The following is a 15,808-nucleotide window of genomic DNA, read 5'->3' as shown; positions in this document are numbered from 1 at the left end:
AATCATCATTATTTGAGTAGCCTTTCTGAATAAGGAACTCACTTAGTCGGTTATACCACATTCTACCCGACTGTTTTAAGCCATATAATGACTTTTGTAATTTTACACAATATGCGTTGCGATTTGCTTTTGGATTCGATATTTTAAGTCCTTCAGGGACTTTCATATATTTATCCGATTTGAGTGACCCATATAAGTATGATGTCACTACATCCATCAACTGCATAGATAAACTCATTTGTACTACCATGGATATTAAGTATCGAAACGTTATTCCACTCATAACAGGAGAGTATGTATCATCGTAATCGATGCCAGGTCTCTGCGTGAACCCTTGTGCTACAAGCCTCGCTTTGTATCTCACCACCTCATTATTTTCGTTCCTTTTTCGAACAAAAACCCATTTTGCTCCCACAGGGAAGACATTTTGAGGAGTAGGTATTACTGAGGAAAATACCTCTCTTTGGTTGAGCGAGTGCAATTCTGCCTCAATTGCTTCCTTCCATTTAGGCCAATCAGGACGCTTGAGGCACTCCCTGACGGTCTTTGGTTCTGGATCCAGTTGAAGGGTTTTAGCAATTTCAGAGGCAAAATATATGTCGACAATTGTAGTCTCTCTATTGTATGATTTTCCTGATTCTATATAGTTTATGGAAATTTCTTTTATACCTTCAGACTCTATGTGATTTCCCACAACAATAGAGTCATGGTGTTCCGATGTCCTAGCTATTATGTTTTTATGCGCATTTATGCTGGGTTCAAGATGTTGAGCATCTGGTTGGTGTCCTTCAACTTGAGGTTGAATTACATTTACTGGTAGAGGATTTGGTTTCCTCTGTTTCCGCGGAGGCTTTTGAGAAGCTATATGCCGGCTAACCAGATTTCTCCCCCTCTTGCTCTCATTTGGGGTTTGAGTGGTTTTAGTTGGTACCTCCACTCGTTCTGGTGCATTAACAGCGGGAATATGCGATTTAGTGACACCTTTATGGTCAGTAAATGCATCTGGCAGATTATTTGCAATGTGTTGCAAATCTATGATCCTCTGAACTTCAGTTTCAGATTCTTTAGTACGTGGATCTAAGGACTGAATGCCTGTTACATTCCAATCTATTTCCTGGCATTCTTTTTGGTTTGATTCTCCCCCTAATGCCGGGAAATGGTCCTCATCAAAAATTGAATCAGCGTAGCGGGCAGTAAACAGGTCCCCTGTAAGAGGTTCAAGATATTTAATAATTGACGGAGAATTATAACCCACATAGATCCCTAGTTTTCTGTGGGGGCCCATTGTGGTACGCTACGGTGGTGATATCGGTACGTATACTGCGCAACCGAATTTTCGCAGATGGGAAATACTTGGCTGAGTGCCACGTACTAGTTGTAGTGGGGAGGTTGTATGATATGCAGTTGGTCTGATTTGTATCAGATGTGTGGCGTGTAATACCGCATGTGCCCAACAAGATGCTGGTAAATTACAATTCTGTAATAGTGGTCGAGCAACTAATTTTACTCTTTTGATGAGAGACTCAGCCAAACCATTTTGAGTATGGACATAAGGCACAAAGTGTTCTAAATGAATGCCCATAGCCATGCAATAGTCATTGAATGCACGTGAAGAAAATTCAGCGGCATTGTCCATTCGAATTGTTTTTATCCTATTTTCAGGATGATTTGCTCTTAATTTGATAATTTGAGCAATTAGCTTGGCAAAAGCATGATTTCGTGTGGACAATAGACATACATGTGACCATCTGGTAGATGCATCTATGAGCACCATGAAATATCTAAAAGGTCCTGATAGTGGTTGAATTGGACCACATATATCTCCTTGAATGCGTTCAAGAAAGTTAAGTTACTCACTTTTTACCTTAAGATAAGATGGTCTTATAATTAATTTCCCAGTTGCACATGTGGTGCACACAAAATCTGATGATTTTGGGAAATTTTTAGTTGGAAGGCTATGACCAATAGAATTGTCAATAAATTTTCTCATCATCCCTATGCCAGGATGACCTAGGCGATCATGCCAAGTCTTGAATTTATCAAGATCTTGAAAAATTATTTTGTACGCAACATGTGGTACGGGTTTTATATAACTGTAATATAATCCAGATGAAAGTGAGGGGATTTTTTCAAGAATTTGTTTCTTAGACCCATTGCTTTTTGTTAAAAGCAAATATTCAGAATTATTTTCAGAAATTGTTTCCAGATGGAAATTATTTGATCTGAGGTCTTTGAAACTTAGAAGGGTGCGTGTAGATTCAGGATACAAGAGTGCATCCTCAATTACAATCGTAGTACCCATAGGTAGAACAAGTGTGGCTCGTCCTGAACCAATAATTGATGCATCGCGACCGGCGATTGTCATAATATTCCCTTTTCTCTTAGTTAGAGTTTGGAAATATTTTATTTCCCTTAAAATTGTGTTAGTGGTACAACTGTCCACCAAACATAATTCTTCTTCCATTGAATTATTTTCCTGTAAAATCTATATAGAGTAAGAGAATATTTTAGGAAACTTTATTCATATTACTCACATATAAATATACATATACAAAGTATTCATATTACAGTTACAAATAGAAATATGATATTATGTTTTAATTACATAATACGATTGGTCCGTAGGACTTTATTTTACTTAGAGTTATACAAATTATAACATCCATTATTACAATAAAATAGCTGATAACATCAAATGAGTGATGTGGAGATTATATGAGATCTCCATATGCGTCTTGGGTGTATTCCACCATCAGGTTGTCAATATCAAGAAGGTCTTCATCCTTCTACCTTGTTTCCTTAGGAGCGCTTTGAGAAGTGCTAGCTTCAAGGTTTCCTTCTTGTTGTAAAGCGTTGAAGTGAGCTTCGGCTTTCCCATGAACTTGTTTGCCTTTCCCAGTGGATTTTATGTATAAATCCGCTAGATGCTTGGGAGTTCGGCATTTGCTAGTACGATGGTTACTACATCCACACCTTTGACAAATCTCGGAGTTGGTGTTTCGGTCATTTTTCTTGAAGTGACCTTTACCTTTAGATTGACCAAAGCTTTCCTGCTTGTTGTTCTTTTTCCACTTTCCATTGAATTTCTTGAAATTCTTTTTGTTGCCCCCATACTTTTTGGTAAACTGAGTGTTAGCATGTGCTTCAGGGAGTGGCATTGAGCCCGTTGGGCGTGTTTGATGATTCTTCATGAGAAATTCATCATGTTTCTCAGCCTGAAGTAGAGTGTATATGAGCTCAGAATACTTTTTGTATTTTTGTTGACGGTACTGCTGTTGTAGTATCCTCATCGAGGGGTGGAAAGTGCACAAGGTCTTCTCAATAAGGTCTTCTTCAGAAATTGCTTGATTGCAAAACCTTAGTTTTGAGTTAACCTTGTGAACTGCAGAGTTATATGCTGCCACAGATTTGAAGTCTTGGAACCTTATGAGGGACCATTCTCTCTGTGCTTCTGGCAGCATAACTGCTCTTTGTTGGTCATATCTCTCCTTGAGGAAATTCCACAAAACTAGTGGATCTTCTTCCATCAAATATTCTGACTTTAAGTCCGGATGGAGATGGTGCCTTAAGAAACTTAAAGCTGTATATTTGGCTGCCGTAGGGATTTCTCCGGCGCCTTCATCGGGTGTGGTGATAGTGAAACCGAGTTTACGGCTTTCGAGGGCTATCTTTGCATCCATAGCCCATGGTAAATAGTTACTACCATCTAGTTCAAGTTCATGAAATTCACGATGCATGACGCCAGCCATTTCCTGCATGGTATTTCATGCATGATTTAGTTTTACTATGAGAGTAAAATATAAGTAACACATGCTTTGATGAAGCAAAATTTGCAAGTATAGCTGATGCTTTATACTTATATGTGTAGATCTCATTTTATGTGTATGGCACTTTAAAGATATCCACCGTTGCGGTGTAGATCTTACAGTAATGGAGAGCATATTCTAGTTTTGACCAGTAGATGTTCATATGTCCATTACTTTTGTGTCATATTATATTTTACAAAATCACTTTGGAGGTAATCATCTTGTCAAAAGACTGGATGTAGACCTCATAGTGAGAGTGGATAATCTACAAATTATGCAGTAGATCACACAATTGCCTTGTGATTTGCAAAAATTCGAGGTAGTCACATCAATTCACATATTTTGGGAGAGCACTCGAAGATATTCTTTTAGTGATGAGGATAATTTGCAAAATGCAGTAGATGCCTCATCTACCTTGTGATCCCAAAATTTGAATTGTGAAAATAAATTGTTGTACTTGAGAATCACATATTCTATTTTTTTTTTTGAAAAATGCTGATGCAATCATATAGAATATGTAGACATAGTCTGAGACTTTATTTATTTTAGACGATACATAGTCTAAATATATACAAATTGCTAATACAACAGTGGCAGAGTATAAACTGAGGTTCAAATACAATAGTATATCACACTTAAAAAAACACAAGGCTGCTATGCAATATATGTGCATGGGCTTTTTCCTGATGGAAATGCCCAAAAACACCAGCAGCCTCTACTATTTTTTTCCAGATGTTTTTGGCCTGTTGGGCCTTTTTGAGGAGAATTAGGCCCAGGAGCGACCGACAATGGAAAAGGGGGGGAAGGAGGCGCCGGCCCATTGCACCGACAGCGAGAGAGAGCGTGGAGGGGGGGGGACCCGGCCCATGGAACTTTCGAGAGAGAGGGAGAGGATAAGAGGCGACCGCATGAGCTAGGTTTTCCCTCTCGGCGCCTCACTCTTCCCCGTTGCCCACCTCTCTCGTTCCCCGCTTCTCTCCCATCGCCCACGTCTCCACGCTCCCCCACCTCACCATGCTCCCCCACAGCACCACGCCGGCCTCCTCTCCACTCTTCCCCACCTCACCACGCCGGCCTCCTCTCCCATGGCAGCAACCGGAGCGCCCGGCCACCGCCGCAGCCGCGAGGCGGCCCGATTCAGAGGAGGGGGAATCCTCCCGCGGGGTAGCCGGGGAGGTTGAGGCCCGCCGGAGCCCACGAGCCGGTGCTCAGGCTGGGGCGGGTCCTCTCCAGGGCGGCTGCGAATCGGCGGAGGATGCGGCGGGCTTCCGGCGGTGGAGTTGGTGGTCCCGGGGCGGTTGATGGTGTTGAAGATGAAGCCTCCCCCTCAATCTGCACGCCTGCGGCGGTGTTGGGGTCGTGGATGGGGGTAGTGACCGCATCGGCCGTCGCCGGAGCCGTGGGCTCGTTCTTCACACCGGTGAGCTACTGCTCCTCGTCCTCCGTTGGTACTACTTCCCATTCCCCTTTCGAGGTCGGGCTATAGCTAGGGGGGAAGAAGAGCATCGGATCCTCATCTGATGGAGTCGGTGTTGGAAGTTGTGCATGCAGGGTTGGAGCGGTCTCGCGTAGGCGGCGGTAGTACGGCGGCGTTGGCGGTGGAACCAGTCGAGCGTCTTCCTCGCGGAGAAACGGCGCCGACGGTCCAGCGAGAAACCAACGGGTCGCAGGGGCGACAAGGGTCGGCGCTGGAGGCGCCGACGCAACCATCTCGACGGGCACATCGTGGGTGCCCGGTCCTGCTTGCTGCACTGGCGGTGCAGGGCCGTGGCGACCACGACGGGAGCGGGCACGGCGGCGGTTCTTCCTTGTGAAGAAGGTGCGTCGAGGGCCACTGGATCCTCCAAGTCCATGACGGCGATGGGTGGCCTGGTGGTCCTGAGCGCGAGGAAATCGACGGCGGTATGTCTCCTTCTGGATGAATCGCGCGAAGGCAAAAGCGAGGGAAGACAAGTCTCCTCCCATTGTTCTCACCTTTCTCTTGTCTTCTCTTCCTGTTCTGTGATGTTGCTTTCGCTCTTTTTCTCTGGCAGAGCAGTGCGTGATAACGTGTAAGAATAGAAACGAAATTGTTTGTGCGAATGATCTCTCTTTCATTGATCTTGATATATTTATACAAGGATTTGAGACGCGAGTAGCATAAAGGCGTCTGTACAAAAGGCGTCCGTACGGACGGATGCGTCCGTACGACGTTTAGACTAATAACGGACTAATCACGTCCTAATGACGGTTCGCTAATTGCGGTACAGTTTTAGTCGGTTCGCAACAAATCATTTTCCTTTTATTTTTGGGTTTCGTCCCATTGCCTGATGGAGTAAGAAAAAAAGATATCATGGACTCTGTTCGACTCAGGCTGGTTGTTACAGCCCAATAACAGCACAGGCCAGAAGTTGATATTGTCTACCTGGAGCAGCAGAACCCAACGGGCCAAAATTTCCCAGACACGCGCCTTCCCCTTCGTCCCCAACTCCGGCCGCGCAGCTCCCTCCTCCGCCCGAGCTACCTCCCCGCGACGACCGAGGAGATCCCGGCGCTCCGCCCACGCCAGAGGAGCACCCCGATCCTAGCCCCCCGTCGCGCGGGATGGCGGCGGCCCATCTGCTGGGCGACGACGGCCGCGGCTACGAACTCGCGCGGCGGCTGGAGGCGTGCGGCGCGTGGCGCGCGTGGCTCGGCGACGGCGCGCACGCCTCCCTCGCGCCGCACCTCGCGTCCTCCTCCACCTGGGACGCCTTCCTCTGCCCCTCGTCGTCGTCCTCCTCCTCGCCCCCGCGCCAGCTCCTCCTCCTCCAGCTCCGCGTCCGCGCGCTCCTCTTCGACAAGGCCTCCGCCGCGCTCGTCCTCCGCGACGGCGCCTCCCCCGCCGGCCCCCACTCCCTCAACGCCAGCTGTAAGTGAAGTCCCTCCTCCTCCACCACCGCTCGCGCCACTCGGTTGCTGAGATTTGGGGCAATCCTTTGCTTCCACAAACTACTGGGCCGAGGGTCTGAAGAATCCAAGCTAGAAATTTGTAGGCGAGGTTGACGCTCGACTTGGTTACATGGTGTTCTCCATGAACCATCTGAGATTTGGTTAGACCGTAAAATTGGGTGTTGCCTACTTCTCTAACTGATTAGTAACTGAGGATTGAAATGTTCTCCATGAGCAGCTGATGTCACATGACGTTTCAATTTTATAGTGTTGTTGTAGTGTCTGAGTGCTGCGGTGGCTATTTGGATTTGAAATATTACTGCTGAAATGTAGAATATCTTCCATGTTTTTGTTTCTTATAAGAGGTGTTATTACTTGCAACTGTAACTACTTTGGAATTTAAGTCAAGGCTATGTTTTCTCTTCTTCTAGCGGTTAACTTTAGTTGGATGTCCTAAATGTCTGTGCCAGTGTCAGATGCAGGAAAAGGTGACAAAACGTCCTAGCTCAAGATTTGGATAATAACTAGTTGTTCATAAGAAATGATTGAGTTTAAGATTTGACTTAGAGGGAAATGGTGTAATATCAATCTAGGTTGCTAGCTGCCAGGGCTTAAATGTCTGCCATTATTGATCGTGATTTTCCTTTTGTTGATCCCAGATCTTCAGCTTCATGGAGATGATATTTATTTCTCGTTGGAAGATGAGCAGGAAGATAACACTCAACATCAAGTATAGTTATATTCCCCATTTATTTTTTGCTTGTTTTAGTATCCGCTGATATATGCTAATCTTTCTCGAAAGCTTGTTTGCTGGCTCATATTTATTTCTGTTGACTTTTATTTGATTTGAAAACATCTTATAGTAATCTCCCTAGTTACCAACCCTTGTCACACATTATTCATGACATGTTCAAAGAACCTTCTTTTTATAATAGTGACTGTTGCTTATCTAGATCCTAAACATGGTTTCCTGAAAACCTCCTGCGCCATAGTTGTAGGAATGGTTCGACCTATTTTGTTCAAAAACTTTGAAATTAGGTTCTTGATTGGACATGTGTGAATAGATCTCACTTTCACCCTACTTGCCGTGTTATAACCTGCTTCATTGTCTATCACATCCTAAATGTTGGTGCCGTATTAAATGTTACATATTTCATGCTGCTAACCTAGTTACATACTTGCCTGTTGAATGTGTTCCTTAATTGCTACAAAGCACATTCATATTTCTTCTCAGTTTACTATATTAACTCTCTATAGCATTTTTTTGGTACATGCTAATTAAAGAGGGCAACAGGCAACAGTTTCATTCTTATGTTATATCCTTATGGTTATAACTGCTCTTGTTCTGCAGTTGCAATCTGGAACTGCGTTTAGCCCAAGCAGGGAGAATTCAATGTTATCTCAAAGGCATAAGCGACATGATGAGTTACCTGGCACATGGTACAAGCAATATGCTGAAAAGTTCAGGACATTGCATGGCAAGTTTCGCCCAGATGAGAAAGAAATGCCAAAGAGAACACCAGAGGGCATGTCTGACTATCTTAAGGTTTGCAGTGTGCATAAAAGGAAGAGGACTGTGTTTATTGACAATCAGAGTCCCAACATTATGTTGGAAAATGGGGAATTCAGTAATTTAACAGATGATCCTTTCATTCCGGAAATACAATTTCCAGCTGACTGTGTTCCAGATATTGCAATCCCTAGAGAGAGTGGGATATCTATCAGCAATAAAATAGAAGTTCACGGTGTTCTTGATAATTTACCAGCACCTGTTAGTCGCAACACTGCAATGCTCGAAAGGTTTGGAATGATGCCTGAGTACTACAAGACAGGAAACAAGTATAGAGGGAAGGATGTATCTAAAGTAGAAGGAAAATCTTTAAGTCAAGAGCAAGCATTGCTTATCACACGGAAGTTGGTTGCTCGATACTTAGCGGTTGCAGGCTTTGAAAGTGGAACTGCAGGGTCTGTTGATGATTTTTCAGATATCATAGTTAAGCACATCTCTAAGCTAGGGCGCAGTTTGAAACTTATAACTGACAGCTACAGGAAACAATTTTCATCCATCGAGCTTCTTAAGATGTTCCTACAGACTGTTGGCTACAGGTATGCTGAGCCTTTTTTGTATACATGTTTCTTTCTTGTTCTGTTTGTATACGTGTAGCCTTTTTTGTTTACATTTTTCTTTCTTGTTCTGTTTGTACTCCTTGCGTTCTTGTCAGTATTCTGTAGTGAAAAAAAACTATATGGCATGTGACTTGTTTAAATAACCATGTTTTTTTTTTCTATCTGAGATCATATTGCTTCTCTGACAAGCATGCTCATAGATGTACAAATCTAATGGGAACAACACCTAGCTTTAAAAGAATGGACCCTGTTTACCTCTTCACTTGTCCGAGGAAATCTGCTCTAGGTAACACATGACAGACATGTATGTGTCGCTAATATACACAAGGTTGTCAGGGCAAAGGAAATGTTATCTTCATTGGTAGATGTTTGGTAGGGTTAAGGTACATGTTTTGCATGATCTCACGCACATGGGGACTTAAAGTTGCCCACGTGGCCAAACATCTCAGTAGGGCATGACAGCTTACACCTTTTCACAGCTTCACAATACTGTTCTACCTAGTGTCTCTGACAATGGTCTCTGAGCATGCAATGCCAGGTTTAATTTGCCTGCTTCCCGTGTCTTCCCTAGTTATGACTTCCTTCCTGATCTTCACGGCTGATTTGCTGGAGCCGTCACTACCACCAATGGGGCCATTTCACTTTGCTTCACTGAGAATGGTTAAGATAAACAGTGATAACTTCTCTTGACATCTGTTTAAAGGTTCATTTATTTGTTTCAGTTTCACACCCTCACTATAAGGTTTTCCTTATTTCTGTTGTCCTAACAGTAGGTTTGGCCACGTCAGCATGATTTCCTATGATATTACATTCCACATTATGAAATTTATTATGTATTACTAACATCTTAGCAGATTGAATGTGACACACTTTTGACCAAAAATGATATTCTTGATCTAGCTCCCTTCATCCTAACTCCTAGGTGTCCATACTGACACAGTTCTTTCTTTATGGTTAATAACTACCCACGGTATGGGCTCAAAAATACCTTAATCTTCTAATATTGCTTGGAGCGATACTAGATTGTGCCAACTCCACTAGGTAAAACTTGTTTTAGGACCAGGTCTTATTGAACAATATAGATGCTTCTCTAACAACATTGGACAGAGAGTTCACTTGTAACACCGTTGTACTGGCCTCTTAGGAGGATGTTCCCCCCCCCCCCCCCCCCCTCTTTTCAATGCAATGAAACGCAAAGGCTTTTTGCGTTTTCTCGAAAAAACCACGGCTTCAGGATACTGTATTACAGTTTAGCACAATGTTTGAACTTGGTAGCACTGCAGTTGTATTATGGCACCCCGAACTTTTTGTTCTAAGTAATTATCTCTTTGACAAAGAAACCACTATCACTATGCCCTGTTCCTGACTAGAAGATAAATGTTTGTCTGAAGTAACCTAAATTTTTGAGCTTGCTAAAGGTTTCACTGTCCAATATGCAAGGTCCTAGGTAAGTACTCCCTCCGTCCCAAAATTCTTGTCTTAGATTTGTCTAGATATGAATGTATCTAGTCATGTTTTAGTATTTAGATACATCCATTTCTAGACAAACCTAAGACAAGAATTTTGGTACGGAGGGAGTATTTAACAAGATAAGTAGGGAAAACATGCAAGCGGTTATAATGACATTTAGTTTAAGTGAAAAATTTACAGCACGGCTTAACAAATTGAGGTACTCTACTAATAGAATTGATTTATTTTGATGGCAGAACTGTACACGTTCAATGCATAGGTTGTTTAGCAAATAAACTGTTGTGCTCATGATTTCGTTTTTTATGTAACATTTAGTAACATTGGACCCTTGATGGAGATTACAAAGATGGGGAGTAGAGTGGCTAGCCACCCAGTTCATCAAGATGCACAAGTACAAAGTCAAAATAATCTCCTTCAAGCCCAACAGGTTGGCAACTACTGCTGGTTACCATACTTTATGTTGTGTATTCATTGCTTACCTTTTTCTCTACCATTTCTGTGTGCTACTGTCATAAAATTTTTCTTACTCAGAAGGATTAGTTGTTTATACTATATTTAAAAAGCCTGTACCCACAATCGTGCAAAGTTGATGGATTCAGCCAACTAACACTACAATACGTACGGTATTACGTGGCATTCTAAAACGCCTCTAGAAGACGTAAAAATGCCTCCAATTTTTGTGTGTGGCGTTTCTATAAAATGCTAGAGAAGCTCACGAAGGGGAAAGTCAACTGAGGCGTTTTCAGTAATGCCTCGAAAGATCTGGCATTCATCAGCGTTTTACAGACTCCACAAACGAGGTTTCGGGGCTATTTCCCAAACCACCGTTAACTTCTCGATCAAGATCAAAAAACAGAACTGACAAGTGACAAACACCGTTATCTATTTTTATCTTTTCTGTGCCAAATGGTTATCTAACTGTCTTTCCGGGCTGAGAATTTGAATTAAATCTGTCTAGACAAGCCCATTGGCGAGAGAAATATCATCAATACTTCTCATTTCTGAAACATTGCCTACATTTGTGCCTTCTAACTACCTCCAATTCTTCCTCGCCAAGCGGTATGGGGCTAAAACAACCTCGTGCGAGAGTAAAAAAAAACTATAAATAGATGGGAATGCATGATTCGAATGCTGCATCGGCTGAAAAACATTGTAGCGCACTTACCACCAGACCAAGAAAGGTAATGTTATTGGCAAGAAATTCATATGCCCTTTTTACCGATACATACACGAGCATGTCCCCTCCATTGAGGCCGGCACCCAGGAGTATCAATTAGGAGGCGTTTCTTACAATCGCCTCAAAATCTCTTAACAGTTTGCGGCTTTCCAAAAGAATGGCTCCACAGTTATATCTGTTTTTTTGGCGATTTGCAAAAAATGCCCTGACAGCTTTATCCAGTCCAAGGTATCTTCCAAAAATTCTTTAAGCTAGAGATGATTTGGGACGAACCTGATAAAACACCTTCTTAGATGCTATTCTGAGGCGTTTATAAAAATGCCCCGAACAAAACACCTTCTGTTATTAACCATGTTGTAGTGTAAACAAGCTCTTTCGCCAAGCTGCCCACAAGTAAATTCACTTGACGGTAATGGATATTGGTTTCTGGCTGGTCAAGCGACCACATCAGCCCAGTTCTCCGCTATTCTTTCTATCATCGATGCACACAGTGGGAGCTATTACTATTCTCGGAAATGTCTTCTCTGTGAAACCCTAACATCGTTTTCTCATTCTACCACCTAACATTAACACATGGTTAATATGCTTAATTGACAGCTCCAGAGACAGTACACTCCTCAAATGACCATCCATAACCAGAATCTGACAGCACAGCAGCACCAGATGGTGCAGCAGCATCAGTGGGCTCGACGGAACCAAATGACGGGCCCCCGCGGCGCTCTTGCGATGTCGGACAAAGCCCAGGCCCTGGTAAACGTGAAGCTCGAGAACACTATGGATTCACAAAACGATAGCCCGTACGGATCTCTCACTAGACAACAACAACAACAGATTCAGAATCTGAGGCACCACCAGCTACTGCAGCAGCAACAACAGAAGCAGCTCCAGCAGCAGCAGCTACTGCAGCTTCAACAGCACCACCAGCAACAGCAGCAGCAGCAGCAGCAGCTCCAGCCTCAGCAGCTGCAACAACAGCAACAGCTCCAGCCGCAGCAGCAGCAAAAACTCCAGCAGCACCACCAGCAGCAGCAGCAACAGCTCCAGCAGGTGCACCACCAGCAGCAACAGCATCTTCAGCAGCAGCTGGGCATGTCTGTAAACCAGAGCGCCCAAGGCCAGCTAGGGCAGCAGCAGCTGGGCATGTCAGGAAACCAGAGCTCCCAAGCCCAGCTAGCGCAGCAGCAGCAGCAGCTGGGAATGTCTGGAAACCAGAGCGCCCAAGCCCAGCTAGCGCAGCAGCAGCAGCTGGGCATGTCTGGAAACCAGAGCGTCCAAGCCCAGCTAACGCAGCAGCAGCAGCAGCAGCAGCTGGGCATGTCTGGAAACCAGAGCGCCCAAGCCCAGCTAGCGCAGCAATTCAAACAAGCGCCGCAGTCGATGTAAGTATCCCCGGGTTCTTCGCCGGTTTTATGCCGCCATCATCTGCTTCAATCCCTTGATTCGCGCTGTGTTGTAGGAACTCATACGGCATGCGGGTGCCGCCGGTGAAGGTGGAGGCGTTCCACGAACTGGTGAGCGGGGACTCGTCCAGCGACACCAGCAAACTCACATCCCCCAAGTAGATCCTCCATCCTTGTGCCGATGAAAATGTACACTGTAACTCTGTAATGTACAAAAGGGGGCGTATGGTCGCTGTACTTGCGAGTCTACCGTCTCATCTGTTTTGACCAGCCTGTGTATCGTAGATACAAGAGATTTATACTACTTACTAATTGAGGTGATTTATAAGTAATGTGTACGTTATTATTAGCTCAGGTGTTTTCGTGGTATGAAACATATCTGTTTTAGCAATTTCCGGTTGTAAGTGTGGATTTTTGGTTACCGGGCTGGCTCCGTGGAGCCTGATATTTTAAATAATTCAAAATCACAGTTTAGAAGTTTCAAAGAATTCTGTAAAAAATACACATGCACACAGGGATGTTGTCTACAAGCTTGTAAATTTTCATGACAAAATACATTGTTATGTGAGCTACAAAAATGAAAGAAAAATGATCTTCTACGGTGAGCAGTACATGTGCTAAAAAGGCATGATTTTTTTTTTTGTGTGTAGGCCACATCATAATGCATTTTATCATGGAACTTTCCACACTTGTACAGCATATCCAAAATGTATGTGTATTTTCAGAATTTTTCAGATCTTCAAAATTTGAGTTATGAATTTTTCAAATTTCGAGCCCCATGGAGCTCGAGCTCCATTAGGCCTTGTTTGGTGCGCAGGGTTTGAGGAGGATTGTAGGGGATTATCCCCGAGGGGATCAGAAACCCCGCGATTCCCCGCATGTCCATTTGGTGGACAGGGTTTGTGATGAGCAAACCCCTTCAATCCTCTCGAATCCCCCTCGATTTCTTCCTACCCATGCGGCTCAGAAACCTTGTCTCATGGCTCAGGAATTTAACAATTGAGGGGATTTGAGAGGATTGGATGGAAGGAAGAGATTCACCCAATCATCTGAAAACCCCCGCTCCATAATTCTCCCCAACCCTTTTCTGTCAAAGAAGGCCTTAGCAATTTCCAGTTCTCCATACCCATTAATCCATAGGATGGATGGTAGTCATCAACTTTCATGTCTTGTGGTTCTGATTCCAACTGAACGATGGCCGACAGACATGTAATGCCTCTAGGTCCGAGGACCCAATCAGTCTCAAATGATTTTCAAATACTCCCTCCGTTTCTAAATATAAGTCTTCTAAGAGATCTCATTAGATGACTACATACGAAGCAAAATGAATGAATCTACACTCTAAAGTATGTCTATATACATCAGTATGTAATTCTCTAATAGAATCTCTAGAAAGACTTATATTAGGAACGGAGGGAGTAGATTTTAGACACTGTTCAGTTTTTTTTGCACTACATTTTTTTATTTTCAAAATCATCGTCGTATACTATTTTCTTGTTTTTGGAAAAAAAGGATCCAGTAAACGTCCTTTTCTGCAAGATTATTCCAACCGTCTGTCAACTGCTCTGTCGATCCCTTTTTGAAACTTGATTATCCACCACACTTCCAGAGAACCCACGGTGATGGTGATCTCTGCCGTCTCTGTCAAGCTAGTATCACATCACACGGATAGGGCAGGAAGTTTTTCCTCCTCCTTCTCGAACGTTATGCAATCTGGTTCGTCCATTCCAGAGACCTTCCGGACGCATGTGACTTCTTTTTCTTTATTCAAACTAGCAAAAAAACTCGTGCGTTGCAACGGAAGAGAAAATAACACACGCTTTGAACGCAATATATTTTCACATGGCATCACATTTGTGTTGTCGACGATGGCCTCAGTGCTCACACAACGAACACGTGTTCGAATGTACAATCACTCGGAATAAGATGAGAAATATGTTGTTTCTTTCCACGAGATTTTTCAAAGGTGTGCATGTGTGGTTAACGATGTTTTCTTTTCTTTTAATTTGGTTTTAATTTAATGAATATTTATTGCAATTCGTATGGTCGTCGGAATGAGAGGAAAAAAAAGGACCGTGACTACATATTAAGTTTGCATAAAAATAATATTTAAGAAGTATTCAACAGCTAAAAATAACATCCTATTTAGATTCTACACATTTTCTCAATCAAATATCATATATAACATGTTAAAATCGGAGTTACGGCTTAACAGATATGGATAATTTTGTTTTAGATAAAATATGGATTGATTAACTAAAAAGTCAGGTTTTTTTGTTAAAACAAAAAATCGTTTCGGCTGACTTACATAGGGACGGCGGGTTGATTACCTAAAACATCAGGGATTTTTAAGAAAAATGTAAAAAACGGTTCGGCTGTGACTAAAAGATGGACCGCGGTTGATTATCTAAAATTGTGAGGACTTTTCTGCAAAATGACAAAAAAACGGTTCGTTCTGAAACTGCGAGGGCTTCTGTAAAATGACCGACGACGCTGACTTAAAATTAAACCGCGGATTAATTACCTAAAACTGCGAGGGCTTCTGTAAAATGACCGACGCCGGACGAGAAGCGCTGCGCGCTTTATTATTATATATATCATATATTATTATTATTATTATTATTAGGGGAGAGGAGATACACCTGTTTTTTCCCCTTTAATCTCTGCTCAAGCACCTGTGCTTTATAGCAGGATAATATTTGCTTTAGCATAAATTCTCGCAAATTGTCGTTGCCTTTCACTCTCACTCTCGTTCAGTGTAGAGACATCTCCATCGTGTATCCACATTCCACCCAACCACAGTAATAAAAGAGAATAATTAATCACAAATCATCAGTACTACCAGAGGCACAATGAACGAGCGCACTTGTAACAGTGCAACGAATTTACACGCAGAGGAAATGGAGACGGACGGAAGA

General features: G+C 43.1%; 1 protein-coding gene across 1 annotated transcript; it reads left to right on the top strand.

Moving 5' to 3' along the window:
• The first annotated feature begins 6,208 nt into the window (after window positions 1-6,208).
• LOC123452794 lies at window positions 6,209-13,239 on the top strand. The gene is made up of 6 exons (XM_045129512.1): window positions 6,209-6,696; window positions 7,376-7,446; window positions 8,068-8,822; window positions 10,629-10,740; window positions 12,088-12,869; window positions 12,947-13,239. Exons 1-6 carry the CDS (start codon window positions 6,390-6,392, stop codon window positions 13,050-13,052), a joined length of 2,133 nt encoding a protein of 710 aa, XP_044985447.1. The 5' UTR covers window positions 6,209-6,389; the 3' UTR covers window positions 13,053-13,239.
• The last annotated feature ends 2,569 nt before the right edge of the window (window positions 13,240-15,808 follow it).

The sequence above is a fragment of the Hordeum vulgare genome, chromosome 5H (assembly GCF_904849725.1).
Source record: "Hordeum vulgare subsp. vulgare chromosome 5H, MorexV3_pseudomolecules_assembly, whole genome shotgun sequence".
Lineage (NCBI taxonomy): Eukaryota > Viridiplantae > Streptophyta > Magnoliopsida > Poales > Poaceae > Hordeum > Hordeum vulgare.
This window is presented reverse-complemented; position numbering and strand designations above follow the sequence as displayed.